This window comes from Xiphophorus hellerii, chromosome 13 (assembly GCF_003331165.1).
Source record: "Xiphophorus hellerii strain 12219 chromosome 13, Xiphophorus_hellerii-4.1, whole genome shotgun sequence".
NCBI classification, from domain to species: domain Eukaryota; kingdom Metazoa; phylum Chordata; class Actinopteri; order Cyprinodontiformes; family Poeciliidae; genus Xiphophorus; species Xiphophorus hellerii.
Window position 1 is genome coordinate 17,961,190 of NC_045684.1, and position 15,662 is coordinate 17,976,851.

Sequence of the window (15,662 nt, forward strand, 5' to 3'; positions counted from 1 at the left end):
TTTTGGCAATAGTCATAGTTAATTTTGTATAAAGTAATCAAAATTTTGTCCAAGATCAGCTAACTTTAGCATCAGAGCAATGGGTTTGTGGGGATGAAAGATTCAAAGTAATGGTTGGTTCAGGCTATATGACTCTATATTAAAAAGAAGGCTTGGATCTAAATGAGCCTCTTACTCTCCCTGCTTTTTATAAGAGTAAAATATTGAGCATTCACTGTAGTTTTCATGATGCTGCAGAGATAAATTGATAACACATAGAATACTTGTCTAAACAAATAAGCACACAGTTTTATCATCTCATGTCAAAACTGTTAAAATTTTAAAGCAGTGAGAAAAATACAAGCTAAATGAGAAATGTAATTAGCAGGAAACATATTTTCTCTTTTCATACTATACCTTGGTAGATGACATGTTACATAATTTAAAAGACATATGAAGAAGCAATGAGTAGTCCATGAGGCAGAGAAGAAACAGAATGATGAGCTGTCTTTCCTAAAATAAAAATGTAATCTGCATGTTAAGGTATGACATTCTAAGCTGACATCAACGGATTTGAGCTAACTGAAGATATGCAAATCATGGTATTGCCTCAGAATCTTTGCAGAACATTTGTAAGGAGTGGGCGTGATCCTCTGACACTTTAAAAGTCGGATTCCCACTCAGCATGTAACAGTGTTTTACTGTCTCCATCACAGCAACATAATATGATAAGGGTTTTTTTTTTGTTTTGTGTGTTAGGATGCATACGAGGCTCTCAGCATCACAGAGCGATCCACAAATAGAGCTCTCTCACTCTGTAATGTTTCAGCTGAAATATTCAAAATGCAGACAGGGAAAGCTTTGGCAGGAAATTGTAGCTTCCCACCATGTTTATTTTTGTTCAGTTTGTGTGTTTTTACATTTTTTCTCTTGTTTCTTGTCTTACATTTTGAAGAAGGATTAAAACACAAAACACTGGTAGAACAAAAAAGGCCTTCATTTGAGACCTGAATAGTCTATTTTTAATTTTAGTTTATTATTCATAAATTTGTCTGTAAAATATCTGTGCTGGGTTGCTCATGTGTTTTTTGTGACTGCAGACTATTCGGGCAGTTTCCCTTTAATGAGGACGTACATGTGGAAAAAATATATTTAAATATAAAACAAGGTATTTTTATTACACCTTAGTTATTTATGTTATTAGTAAAAATCAGATACTGCCATCCATTGCAACTGCAGACCAAGAAGGTTTCAAATTTCAACTGTTCAGGAATCTCTCTAGGGTTGAATGTTCTCCTTTTACCTGTTTGGGTTAACCCCAGACACTCTGGTTTCTGTCTGTTTATGATGAACTATAGAAAGGAATATGTATGAGTGCAGGGTTGCTTGTCTCATGGATCTTTGCTAGCATGGCCAAAACATATTGGCCTCCATCGCTCTAGGATGCCTAATTTCAGCTTCTGTGCTACATTGTATTTGCGTCTGGCCCATTTTTTTGGGTTCTGTGATCTGTTCTGTCCCCTTCATTTCTGTCCAATGGAAGCAATGATTGTCATCTTGGGTCACAGCTTTTTTGTGTTTTTTTTAAACAAATTATAGTCTGGTTGCAAAGAAGCACAACGAGAAAGCAAACTACGGCAAAAAAAGTCCTCTTTTGTTCTGGGCTACACAAGCAAACCAAAGCACTTTCCTTTTGTAAATACACCCCAAGATCTCTTAACATTTCTTAATTTCACAAGTAAATTTTTATCACACGATTTCATAGAAAGACATCAATCATTACCTTAGTGTATGTGTAAATGCATAAATTGTGTAAAGGGAACCATTCAGTTTATGGGACTGCATTGTGTTGAAGTCAACACAGTACAGTGCAATATTTGTTGGCGGTCCGGTGGATGTAGAGCGGCCTAGAATCAGCTCAGGATAAATACCTTACACTCTTGCACAATCATTATAGGTTTAACCATTTTGTAAAGTATTTTATTGATACCAATAAAAATTCTAAAGCACTTCTGCTACTTCAAATCCCCAAATAGCGCAAAGCCAGAGCAAGAGTCTCACTCTGAGAGCACTGAACAGCTTGAAGGACCAATCGACTCTGTGTTCTAGTTTTATACGCCTCTACAGGTTTGAGCTGATGTTAATATTTCAGCTGAGATTTGCCTGTATGAGCAACTGCTCAAATAGTTTGTCATAATTGTACATAATCATTTAAAAGTTAATGTACACATAACTCCATCCTCAAAGAGTAAGTGTTTGACAGTTTCTGCTCATCATGCCATAGTTATCATGGTGATGGGGTCCATATTGTTTGTAGAAACAACAAAGCCTAAATGGACTTTTCCCCAAGCTCACAAGAAACCATCAATATCACATTTATGTTTGTGCTTAATAAGCCTTAAATATACTTGATTGTGTACAAGAGGTAAAATATCGCTTAACTCACTAAAATATATTAATCACAATTATAAAGATACAAATAACCCTGTCAAGGATGAAGCAGGAAAAGTTGCCCTTAACTCCACCCTCTCTGAGAACAGTAATTGTTACAGTTACATAAAAGCTTGAGCAATGGGGCTTATTTGGGCCTCTTCAGTGCCTGAGTCTCTATGTTATGCTCTAGCACAACACACTCACTCTTGCCCTTGCCTGCAACTATACAACCTTTTCTATGTGTTACCAGGCATGCTTGGGTTTTCACTCAGACTGTGGCTCCTGGCCATCATTGGAGTCATTTGGATTAAGTGCCTTTCCTTGAGGGAAGAGCAGCACCGTTGAGTTGCTACTGGCATGTCTTTACCACACATTTACAAACATGTGCAAAGTAGCACAAAATCACAACTTGGGGATTTACAAAGTTGCCTGGTCTTGTCCAATTGTACAAATATGTAAAGTGTTGTGAAAGATGGAGCCTGGAAGACTTGTTTTGGCTCCAATGAGTAACCACTAGAGATGTGTTGGAATTAAGATGACAGTGATTAGTTGCCCCCTCTGATCTCAGGATGCTCAACATATGGTGGACCACAGCCTAAGGGATAACTTAATGAACTGTATTTGTAATTGTTTCCCTTTATCCAGACTAACAGGAGGATGTCATAGGTTCACTGAGTTTGAAGTCTTCATGTCCCTTTTTATTTTTAAAGCTCCTCTACATAATTTTTCAAATGTCCATTTTTGTTTTTGTATTTGATGAAGTCAAAAAGATTATTTTAACTTTTTTTTTAAATATATTTTTTCTTTTATTAGAATAGGTAACTTACAATATCTCCAAATAGGTCAAACAGTATTGTAGGAATGTCATTCCTTTGAAATATTTTCTAATGTAAATGTTTAATTTCAGCCTTCAGAGTTCAATCACTTAATTAAAGCTTTGTCACTATCTGCAGTGTTAGGATTGAATATGGCTCTGTAATGGACCTCTGGCACATCTCATCCATCCTTATACAGATTTACATTCATCAAATCTATGTCAGCATCAGGGTTGTGCTATTCTGGATTATACGCTGGCATTTTGATGGCATCTGATCAAGATTTTGTAAGCATATATATGTGCTGTACATGAGCGTGTGATAACTGAAATCTTTTTGTACCAACCTGGAACAAGCTGAATTTCCACCTGGGAATCTAAATCATTTACAGAGTCATTCACAAAGTCATGTTGTGCTCTGAATCCCTGAGCAACTTTTTTTCTGAAGCCTGGCTTGAGTAATTCAATGCACAGCGACCATCTCTTTTATTAATCAAGTGTGCAAGTTGATATGGATTTATTTTCTTGGCTAATAAACTCATTCAGATCAATCACACTTTAAATCCTCTGATGAGGTGGATGTAGTGAAGAGAAGAAAAGCACATGAGATGTTCTGTTTAGAACATTTTAATGCAGTGTTTCTCAGTTTTGGTCTTTATGGACCACTGCCCTGCATATTTTAGATGTGTCCCTGTTCCAGGACACCTGCGTCAAATGATGATCTCCTCTGTGTGCCATTAAGTGCTGCATAAGCTTCTTAATCACCTACTTATTTAAGACAGGTGTGTGGTCAAAAGGAAACGCCTAAAACATCACAGGTATTGAACCCTGAGAATTGAAGTTGAAAAAAAGCTGCTTTAATCTGACATTGACTTCATAAAATAAATACTGATCTGAAACTGTCAACTTGCCTTTTCAGCAGTTGTACCCATATGTTGTGCCAAGTTGTGCCCATGTATTTAATCATGGAATATCATGTTATTTTTCATTGTATTTTCTATTAATTATGGAGATAAATGGTCATCAAATTTCAATATCCAATATGCCAGTCATTTGATTATGATTCACACAGCTTGTCTTGCTTTTTTTTCAAATGGAGTAGCTTGCTAATGTGCTAGTCTAATTTCAACAAACTTGCCTACTGTTTTGATATCATTCTCTGGTTATCCAGTTAATATATTTACTGCTTTTTCCTTTATTCCCATGTGTTCTTCTGTTTGATCAATGTTGTGTCTATACTTATCTCAGCAAAAGACTTTCAAGTGACAGAAGAATAAAGGGTGCTGAACTCATATTCCATGACTGAAACCAATTTGTGTAGCTAAAATAATAATGGTGTTTTTCAAAATCTGTTTTCTTTGTCTCTTCAGGACAATGACGTGAGAATCATCATTGGGCAGTTTGATGAGCATTGGGCCTCTAAAGTCTTCTGTTGTGTAAGTCATCTATGCACACTTAGCTACCTGTAAACATATTTATTAAATACATAAAATCTATGTTTTTGTGTATTGGTGTAGCATTTTTTCATCAAAATATCCTACTTATAAAGATACTGGGTAAAATTTGGGGGTGGAGGGTACAGTTTAATTTATGTAAAGGCTGTGGATTAAACCTCACAGTTTTCTGCAGGGTCAAACACACAAAATAATTTAATGTGACATTGGTCAGAATGAGGAATTTTGAGTCTTTAACCATCTCCTGGCAGTGACCTTTAGGAATTACTTATCAGTTAAATGCTGTTTATCTCTGGCAAATTTTCTTATGTTTTCCGGTTTATACTTAAAAATCACAGCAAGATATAACAGAAAAAGTTCTGTTGAATTAACCACTTTTAACAGAAAACATAAAGACAGCTTGTTAAACATAAATTTAATGTCAGTTTTTGTTTTTATTTTTGTTCATTTTTCCAGGCATATAACTTGAACATGTATGGCAGCAAATACCAGTGGATCATCCCAGGCTGGTATCAACGAAACTGGTGGGAGCAGGCGAACAACACCAACTGCACTTCCAGGAAGCTCCTAACAGCCATGGAGGGATACATCAGTGTGGACTTTGAACCGCTCAGTTCTCGGCCAGTGAAGGGCATCTCTGGCAGGGTGAGTTACACCAGCTGATGCAATCTAAAGGCTTTCTTTGAAATTCAGAGTTGGTGAAGAAGACAGTAAATGCCTGAAACAAGGGAATGGTTATTTTGGAATCTGGAAGAAAATTATAGGCTAAAAATAGGTTGATAATTAAAGTGTTAGCACTCCTAAGCAAAGAACACCCCTGTCCAACTCCTGACATGAGGTATACAGATGTTTTATTGTCAGTTTACTCGATCTAAAAAAACGTTTCCTAAATCAATTTTTCCATCTGTTGTCCAAGACAAGGTTTCAAGGGTGATGTCTTTACCAAAGATTCCCAGACCTCCTCCTTCCCTCAGCTGCTTACTCTTGTCTAGGGAGATATTCTCTAGCGAACAATGAAATATAATCTCTGTCTGTCCTGAGACCTCCTTCCAGAGAGAAATGTCCAAAGACACCTCCCTTGTTGATTGCATACTTCCCAAATACCCAAATCACCCTAATTAGCTGCTTCAGATTCTCTATTAAACTCACCCAACATAGACTGGTCAGTTTATTTTAGCTGCTTGTATTCCAGATCTCATTCTCTCAATTATTACCTACAGCTCGTGGCCACAGTTGAGGATTGGAACATAGATCGACAGGGAAATTAACTTGGCTCTCTAATACCAGCAACAGACTGGTACAACGTCTGCATCGCTGAATATGCAGCCCCAATCTGCCTATTGATCTCCTGCTCCATCTGCCTTCACTAGTGAACACGACCCTGAGATACTAAAAGTCTCCTAACCTTGGTGTTAACTCATTTTCAACCTAAAGTTGTTGCTAAATCCACCACCCCACGGCAACACTTAACTGGAGTTTCTACACCACATTGTTGCATCTAAACACAATTGGTGACAAGGAAGGGAGGCTAGTGAAGTACACTCATTGGGACTGAATCCCCAAAGTGGATGTTTTAATTTCCAAATTGAAATGTCAGTTTGTTTATACCTTAGAGCTCTGTCCCTACTATTTGCTATTTCCTGATTTTAGCATTTTAAGTATGTTCCCTTGTAAATGCAGTCTGACATTTTTGTTTTTTTAAATGAGTGAATCTGATCCTTTTGAAAATGCTATAGATACATTTTCTAACTTTTTTTTCCCCCAACAACTTTGCATATGTTTGAAAAGTGTTTTTGTTTTAAATTTTTATTCAGGTAAATATGTCTGTTTTTCTTAAACTAAAAGTACAACAGAACAAATATAAAAAAAATAAAATAAAATAAATCCATCCTCTTGCAGTTAAAATACCTTAGAAATACCACTGTAATGGTTCCAGCTGCTGAGATGATAAAAGGTAAGAAGATGAATCAACATATTCTCAGCTTTATGTTGCCTCTTCTACTTGCCTTTCAGACCCCAAAGGAATATGAAAAGGAGTATTACAGGGAGCTCCAGCAGAAAGGTGTGGAGGCAAGCAAGTTTCACGGCTTTGCCTATGACGGGATCTGGGTAATTGCAAAGACCTTGAACCGAGTAAGGGAACTGCTCCGGACAAAAGAAAGGCAAAATATGTATCACAACTTCACTGTGGACGATCGGGAAGTGGGGAAAATGGTGCTTGATGTCATGAATGAAACTAACTTCTATGGAGTTACAGTAAGTCAATAAGATTATTCTTTTTAAGTAATTATTTAATGCATTATCTTTTAAAGTTAAACACCAGTTTCCACAGCATGTGAAGCAATTGGAGAAGCTGCTGTTGTTACCATAACCCATTGAGTTCATTCAGCATGCACATATTCAGGTAACTTAAGACAACTCAAGCGAGAATCCAGTGATTTATTACCAATGAAGGAAACCTGTTGTGTTATATGGAGTGGGCAAATGCTATAACAGCAAATAGAAGAATGGATCACTGCTCTGCAAAACTGGAATCTTGTTTGCAGATTCCAAGCCATCCTTGCATCTGAATGAAGCCTAAAGTGATATCATTCAGATCTGCACACTCTCTTCCCTCTATTTAAGATTTATCCTCGCTGTGACGGTAAAAGCTTTTTGTGCATTGTTTGCTAGTGCTTGAGTGTATTGCGTGTTTGAGAAGGCCTCCTGATCCCATGTACTAGCCACACAAGGCTGAGATGCTTCCAGCTTCCAGCTTTTATGCCTTTAGTTGAGCTTAGAATACTTATCTACGTAGAAATATAAAAATTATTTGGAGCAACATTGGCGATGGTGGTAGGAGTTTGCCTTGCGATCGGTGGTTGCTGGTTTGATTTCTGGCCTGTCTGCCCTTGTCTTTTGTGCCCTTGGCAAGACACTTCACCCGCCTTGCTTGCTGGTGTTGGTCAGAAGGGCCAATGGTGCAAAATTGCAGTCTTGCTTTAGTCAAAATGTGCAGCTGTGGCTACAAACCACCATCAGTGTGTGAATGTGCCCTTTGATATTTTAATTTGATATACAAAGGGGAATATAAATGTATTTATTATTATTATTAAAATGAAGTCAACTTTTTTAAAGTTGACATTATGCATAATGCAAATGCTGCACTCTACTTTCAGATATATTTGTGATACTTCTGCTCTAATATTTTCTCAATCATTAAAAGTCTCCTAATGGGTGGTATTATGTATTTTCCATGCACATAGCGCCTTTTAATAGCAAAATGAAGTAACTATTTTGCATATAGTTTTTATAAAATTGCTGTAAATATCAAACATATCTGAAAATAAATTTGACTTTGCAATTGGATGCCTCAAAATTGGCTTCTGTCTCTTTAAGAAGCTCCTGCTCTTTCCGCACATCATCATAATATTGTTCTTCCATTATGGCGTTTACAACCATTTGGAGCAGTGAGCAGTATTTTGTATGATAGGATCAGTAGATGCACACTTCCACCAGGTGTTTGATATTTTCTGCTGCCGTAAGTCTGGAGGAGCTGAGTAGGGGAGGAGGATAGAGGTTCTCCGTTGGGCAAAATCTCCAAAGATGCATAAAAGAATAAAAGCAAAACTCCAAGTATGTTTTAATGACGGAAAAACATTCAAACATGACGTAAAGCTGAAAAAAATTATTTTACATAATACCCCATCTTTAACCATTTTGACATTCAACGTTATAAATTGTCTTATGTAATCATACATTTTGTCCGTGTTGCACTTAGTTTTAAAAATCTACTTAGTGTGCCATTACAAGTAAGTGATGAAAAATATGTAGTACTAATAAGTTAATTAGTGGTTTTAGTGTGTACCATTTTACCATTATTTTGCTGAGGATAATGGAGCAACAACTGCAAGCTTCAGACAATTACTATAAGAGTGCAACTGCCTCAGACTTGGTCTGTCTCTTTTTCAAAATCCCATAAATCAACTTATTCTTCAAGCCCTTTTTTGCATGAAAGATTTCTGCCTGCTCTACTCTGCACGCCCCCTGCTTTCTCTGCTCCTGTCCACCACTTCAGCATCTCCTTCTAGACTCCAGTAGCAGTTCTCAAATCATAGTTATTATTGATATTATGCAGTAGGAATTTGTCTTTCTGAAATTAGTTTATAGGAAATTCACAGTTACAGGTTACATTGTCAGAAAGGACACGTTGAATGTGACAATATATTTTATATTCAGAATGTTGTGTAAGCAGCTAAATGTATATCATGATTGGACAACAGCAATATTAAATTTAGTAAGAATACTGCATAAATGCCAAAAAGTGTTAAAGCAGAGAAAAATGCAAAAGTAATTAAATACATCTTTGTTGCGAAAGGTTTAAGATCTCCCAGCTATTTTAGCTGCTCTTTTAAAGGATTACATGAAATACGACTTAGCACATAGAAACTTCCACCCACTCACGACAAAGACTGGGGGAGGCAATTTCCCTTCCAGCCACACTCCATACATCTTTTATGCTATTTTGAAATTCTGATTTCAAAAGCAACTATTACACAACCTTGCTTTGTTTGTGAATTAAATGACTTTCAGTAGGTTGACGACATTAATCCATGCATAGGCACATGTGTGAAGATTGTGCTGATCCTGGCGTCGCTGTAGCTGAGTACAGTTGCAGCAGCAGGAGAGTGATGATCGAGGGCTCCGTCGTATCGATCAAGCTGGTGTCAGGGCTACTGAGAAGAAGACAGACATTAGCAGGAACGCTCTTAGGATAGAGAAAGAGCATCTAGCCACTAGAAGCACAGAATGAGGCAAACAGCATATGTAGAGACCCGGCAGTCTGTGATTTGAGGATGGCAGATGTAATTTTTTTTTTTTACATTTGCTTTGCTGTTCATGAGTAATCAGAAGTCATTTTGTTGGCACCAGTGTCTCTCTGTTAAATGGTGAGTGCCACTTTCTGAGGCATCTGGGTTTTTTTTTCTTTAAGTGTGCACCCCTTCATGAGCGTGCTCATGTTCATGCGTGTGCTTGTACATCAATGTTACTCTCCCATTAGCAGCATTGCAACCTAAAAACCTCAGAAACCCTGCGGATGTCACACCTGCAGCCCACAGACTCTCATCTCATTTGACCCAAGTGTTGCTGTCGCTTGCAGTATTCTCACCCTCACTAACAAAGTGATACCTGACCGCCTCCTCAATCTCAGCTCAGACACCTCACACACACACGCGCACCCCCACACGCACGCATGCACGCACACACATAGATGTGCACATGCTTAAACACGGCGATTTCTCCATAAAACACATACCACCTGCTTGAGTCCCAAGTCATCTTGCATATTCATTAAGAAAACATAAATAAATGGGTTTCAATTAGGAATTGTTTGACAACATTAAACCATTGATCTAAGACTTGTAAAGTAATTAAGGTGTTTTAAAATCATTATGCCCCATCACCATTTCATTCACTTGTAGTTTTTGCTGGGTTTTTTTTACCAACTTTCTCAGTCATGAAATGGAGTCATATTTTTAGGACCTTCATACTACAAAATGCATCATTTCCAATAATCAAAGGGGAAATGTTATATGATTTTCAATAACCTCTTCACATATTTGTATAAGAAATTGTGGTTATATGACTCTAGTAAATCAAATCAACCAGGAGCAGGTCAAGTCTGGTGGCTGCCCCAAATGGAGAAGTATAGCTAGTTAAACATAACATTTGAAAAATTTTAAGATCATTTACTTTTATGATTCATGAAAATACTTAACTACAAGAAAATAATAAACTGGGACACAATACTTTTAGTACATAGGAATGAAACAGATTATTTACAAAGAAAAGGGACCAAGGAAGGGACAAATTGAAACAGTGATTTCAGTTGGACCCTGAGCAGTCCAGTCTGATAGTTAAAATAGACACCTCCCTGTGTTGTGCATACTGTACTGTACAGAAAAATGCCCATAAACCATGGCTGTGTGCAAACTTAGTACAAGACTCAAGGTTCCTATATTGTGCCAAGATGTACTTGTTTTAAAGAATCTTTATTTATTTTAATAAATTTTAGTACAAAATCAAAAATCATTTAACTGGTCTAACCTGAGCAAAACTATTCTACACAGAACACAGGTTTTAAAAAAACACAACCTGAGATTAATGAATGCTTTATTATATTTGTAAAAACACAAACAAGTGATTTTACAAAAGGATATGATCAGATGGAGACGGGCACGAAGGCATCGTTGCATAAACTGGAACCTGAACATAAGATCAGATTATAACATTTATTTAAAACACAGCTTTATGCTTTGTGAGACCTGTTTATCTAGGATGCAGAAGGAGGAGCCCAACCAGGGTGACGTCTATGTAAATCCAGCCTCAGCTGATCTGATCATTAGAGCGAGCACGTGTGGCATGCAGCCACTCTTGCGACCAATATGAACTCAGAACTTTAATAGCTTCAAGTCGAGTTTCTGCTCTTGTTTTCAACCTACATGCTCTAACCCCTATTACACACCCCAGTTATCTCAGTGTAATCCAAAAGCAGCTGCTCAGGAGTACACTGCAGCACACACGTTCAGGTGCAGCATGTTGTGCGTCAAAATCTAAAAGATATAAAGAGGCTGAGTGCTAGGAAAGGCTATCTGTGTGACATGCAAGTACTGTAGTAGCACACAGAACCACATGCATTCACACTCTCGGGTTAACATCAAAGTTGCCACACAAAGAATGGGATTCAAAGAGAGGGGTGGGATCCTTCTTTGCCACTTCAAAGCTTCTCAGTTTTTAAGAGAAAATCATCTCCGGCCACCCCACCATGTCCCCTTAGCTATGATTTAATCAGTCATTGCAAACTATCCGTCTATCTGGGTGTGTGTGTGTGTCTGTTTGTCTTTCACCTATTTTGTTAGCCAACAGCTAATATGTAAACCCAGTTAAATGCGTAATTAAGGAGCTCTGTGAACAGATGGTGGGCTGAATTAATTGAACACTCCTGGTAGATGAAGCAGGAGAGAGAGATAAAGGGAAGACGGAGTGAGAAGAAGAGTATAGAACAAGGAAGATAGGAATGTATGAATAATTCAAAAAGATAAGGTGAAATAAGCACAACCAGTCTGAAAGTGTTTGACAAGATCACCAAACATGTATTCTCATTTTGACCGATGGGTTTGTGACAGACGCTAACTGGCTGAAAATTGATTGAATCACAGACTTTATAATGTCGTATTTAGTCAAACTGGAATAGATGTTTGACTAGATATATATTTCCATCAGGAATCATTTACTCTGGCTGTCAATTTTTTTCTCCGTCCAAGTGTGGGACACACAAACGGATTGAAATGAACATTAACTCCAAGAGTTAAATCACTCCGCCTTACTATTCTGAGATTGCTCCAAGAGTCTTAGCGCCTGAATTGGCTGAAGGATAATTTTGTTTACCTCTATAAACAGATCAATTTTGGCCAGTTCTAATGAAATAAAATTAAGTATGTCAGAACCGAGCCTCTGCCCTTTCCCTGCCAACACAGAAAAGAACGCATTGTGAATAATTTTAGCTGAAATCAGCTCCTTGCTTAATTCATTGAATAGTTTAGCACACATCTTCTTCAGCACAATCTAATGTCTTAATAATCTAAATAAATATGTATTTCATTGTGGTTTGCTTTGCTTATTTTCAGGGTCAAGTCATGTTTCGTAATGGAGAGAGGATGGGCACAATAAAATTCAACCAGTTTCAAGGTACTTTTCTTAATAACCTGCCTTTATTTTCTGTCCTATTTGTCTTCATTTCCAAGTGCAAACTATTCATTTTTCATGTTGCAACCAGACTGTAATCTATTTTATTAAAATTTTGTGTGCTTGCCCAAAACACAGAACATGACTGTGAAGTTGAAGGGAAGGCATGTTTGTGTTTGTTTTGTTTTGTTTTTTTGTTTTTTATACGGGCAATTATATTTAGAATTTAGTCACTGACATAAATAAACTCTTTGATAATAATCTGATTTATTAAGTTGGTCTGTGCAAGTGTAAAAATTATGTTTGCAAAATGGTTGAAGTCATAGCTTAGTAAGATTGTCTCTTAACACAGATTCTCAGTTGCATTTAGGTATGAACACTGACTGGGTCATTCTTACACTATATGCTATTTTATCAAAATGTGCTTTGATAAAATAGCATATAGAACATTTTTTATTATTTTACTTCCAAGTAGTAATTACAGGGTCCATAAAAATATTCACCATTATATGTTTTACCCTTTATATTGACTTTAAAAATCAGTCATGATCAGCAGAATTTGGCTTTATGTGCTTTTAAATAGATATAGAAATACATGTATTTTTATCTATGTGGTTCTGATGGAACTAAACATGAAACAATAAAACGTGGAAACATTTGCATGGCAATTTGTTACAGAACAACACATCAAAAAAAAACTTTTACCAAAAGTATAAACAATTACATTCTTTTTTGGGCTAACTCAGAAAATATTACTTCTTCTTCTATTTGCTCTTTTTTTTTTAAGCATTTTGCTATTATGTGCTAATTCCCAGCTGCCCGTATTCTTGTCATGCTTGATGTGCATAGACTGGATCCTTTGAAATGTTTGAAGTTGTGGCTGAAGTGTATCACTGAAATGTTTCACATGCTGTACCCCCACTTTCACCTTTTATGTTGCTGTGAATTATCCACATGACTTTTGCATTTGTCTGCCAGGAAAACAATCAGTATTTGTTGAGACTGTTTTCTCCTGGGGAAAAAAAGAAACATCTCCCCAAAGCTTTCTCTATAGAGCTGTACCATGCTTCTTGTTTGGCAGAACTTGAATTGATATGTCCCCTCCTGTGGTTATTAAATGCATTTGTGGAGGTTCTGAGTCAGAATAATAAAAATTAAAAAAAATCTTCTGTTGTCTTCCGATAGTGATAAACCCGGTGGTTGTTTTTGAGCTGACAGGATTTCCTGAGAATAACCCAAAAGATCGGATCTTAAAGCAGGAGATTCCCACCTCCCAGGCATCTTAGACTGTATGAAGCACAGCAGCATGCTGCTGATCAGTCCTCTCTCTCAGCCTAACCATCTTATCTTTCTGACTGCAGAGAGGCTTGATCCCTCTGGCTGGTTACAGCTCACACTCGTACACTCTGCGTATGTATTTTCTCTGTGAAACCAGAAGAAGTATTTGGAACAGAGCTAATGTGCAGAGTCAGGATTTCTTAAAATCTGCATCTATCCAGTCTTTTAGAGTCGGTCTACTCTGTCGAGGGGTTTCAGTGTGCAAAATCAGTTGCAGCATTCTTTAATGATTACTGTTCCTTCTCTATTTCTGCTTCACCACTTCATCAAGTCACCCCAGTGTTTTACTCAAACGTCTTGCCTTTCTTTAGGATAAAACAGGGTTTTTCACAATAAATAAAAATGAACTTTTTTGCAAGGCACTAGAACATAACACAGATTGAAATTTCCTCATTTTTAAACTTAGTTTTGAAAAAGATCATTAAAGTTGTTATCTGCTTGAATTGTTTTCTTAGAAATGGTTCACAAGAATGTTTTTTCTCTCTCAAAAATTTCAACAGAGGGCTCTCTCTTTTATTATACAGTATCTTTGTGCTATCTCCATCTCCTTTACCATCTTTGCCCCTGATCAACCTTTGCTCTATATCTTGTGTCTCACAGACATAGAAAGTGATTTTGTCACCCCTTTTTGACACACTGCACCAAAGCTCTTGCTGGTTGGAGAGGTCATGAGGGGTTGCCCCATTTTAAATATTTTAAAAGGTAGTGATCCTCCACACGTCACTGTCATCTGTCTGCAGCCTTTGATTCTCAATTTCTCCCTGTCGGTACGCTTTTAGTCAGCGGTTTCTGACTCCTGTTTTCCTTCTAATGGAGATGAACTGAGCGATAGTTCTCCATCAGAGGTTCTGATTGCTAACACTGTCCCTGTGATTTAAAATAAACATGCGAAAAAGCATTAAAAAAAATAGAAAACCATTACTCCAATGTTTATGGTGCTCTAAGAGTTTTCTCTTATTACTATAATATTAGCAAAATATTATATATTTGTACTGTTTTCTCTATGTTAGAGCTAAATTCTGAAAAATAGTCACAGGTTTTAACTGTCAAGAAATTTCATAAAAAATTCTATTGATACAGTATATAAAGTATCCATTAGCTGTGAATTACTTTTCTGTTCATTTATATAGCACAGATTCAAACTAACTATCATTTTTGGGCTCTTTACTTGTCAAAATAGGTGAAAATATATTGAAATAATTTTAACGCTAATTCAGATCAGTCCAATTCATTGTGTTAAAATCTTGTCATATGATGTTTTTCAAATGCATTTAAAAATAACTACTTTATTTCTAAAGTGCTGAACAGTTGAGAGAAAATAAAAACCATAATAAAACAATACACATTAAAACAGATAAAACAAGAAGGGAAAACCAATAAAATGGAATTAAAGCATAGGAATAGTATTACGATGCATAAGACAAAGAGAGACAAGAGGGTCTTTAATTTTATAAACCTTCACAGAGCATGCCTCCCTAGTGTCTGGATGAAGACTGCTCCATAAAGGAGGGGCACAAAAAGAAAAAGCAACAGTTTTTCTATTGACTTTAGGAATTTTTAGCAGGCCAGTATCCTGAGGTTAAAGAACACATACATGTGCAGAAGTTCAGAGAGATAGGAAGGCACCAGAACATTTAGAGCCTTCTAGGTGGCCAGCAAGACCTTAAAACCATCAAAGATCTCCAACTCTGTCTGATCAGAATTAAGAACCAGGACATTATTAGATAAAAAAAAAAAAAAAAACGTAATTGCAGAGAGACTGGCTTCTTGTTTTGACAAATGTGTATAGTTTCCAATGATAGAAAGCACATGCAGCTGAAAAATTATGTTAAAAGAAGACCAAAAGACACAAGATTGAGAGAAAACAGCAATAGACCAAGAACAGTGTGGCTCATAATTGGTTAAAAGAAAAACAGGCC

At 36.8% G+C, this 15,662-nt stretch overlaps 1 protein-coding gene across 1 annotated transcript in view; it reads left to right on the plus strand.

Annotated features, from left to right (window-relative positions):
- Positions 1 to 15,662, plus strand: part of gabbr2 (gamma-aminobutyric acid (GABA) B receptor, 2) — a 189,751-nt gene that overhangs the window by 105,759 nt on the left and 68,330 nt on the right. The window contains exons 5-8 of the mRNA XM_032580308.1: positions 4,597 to 4,662; positions 5,137 to 5,325; positions 6,694 to 6,936; positions 12,348 to 12,408. Coding sequence (XP_032436199.1) covers positions 4,597 to 4,662; positions 5,137 to 5,325; positions 6,694 to 6,936; positions 12,348 to 12,408 — 559 coding nt within the window. The remainder of the gene's footprint in view (positions 1 to 4,596; positions 4,663 to 5,136; positions 5,326 to 6,693; positions 6,937 to 12,347; positions 12,409 to 15,662) is intronic.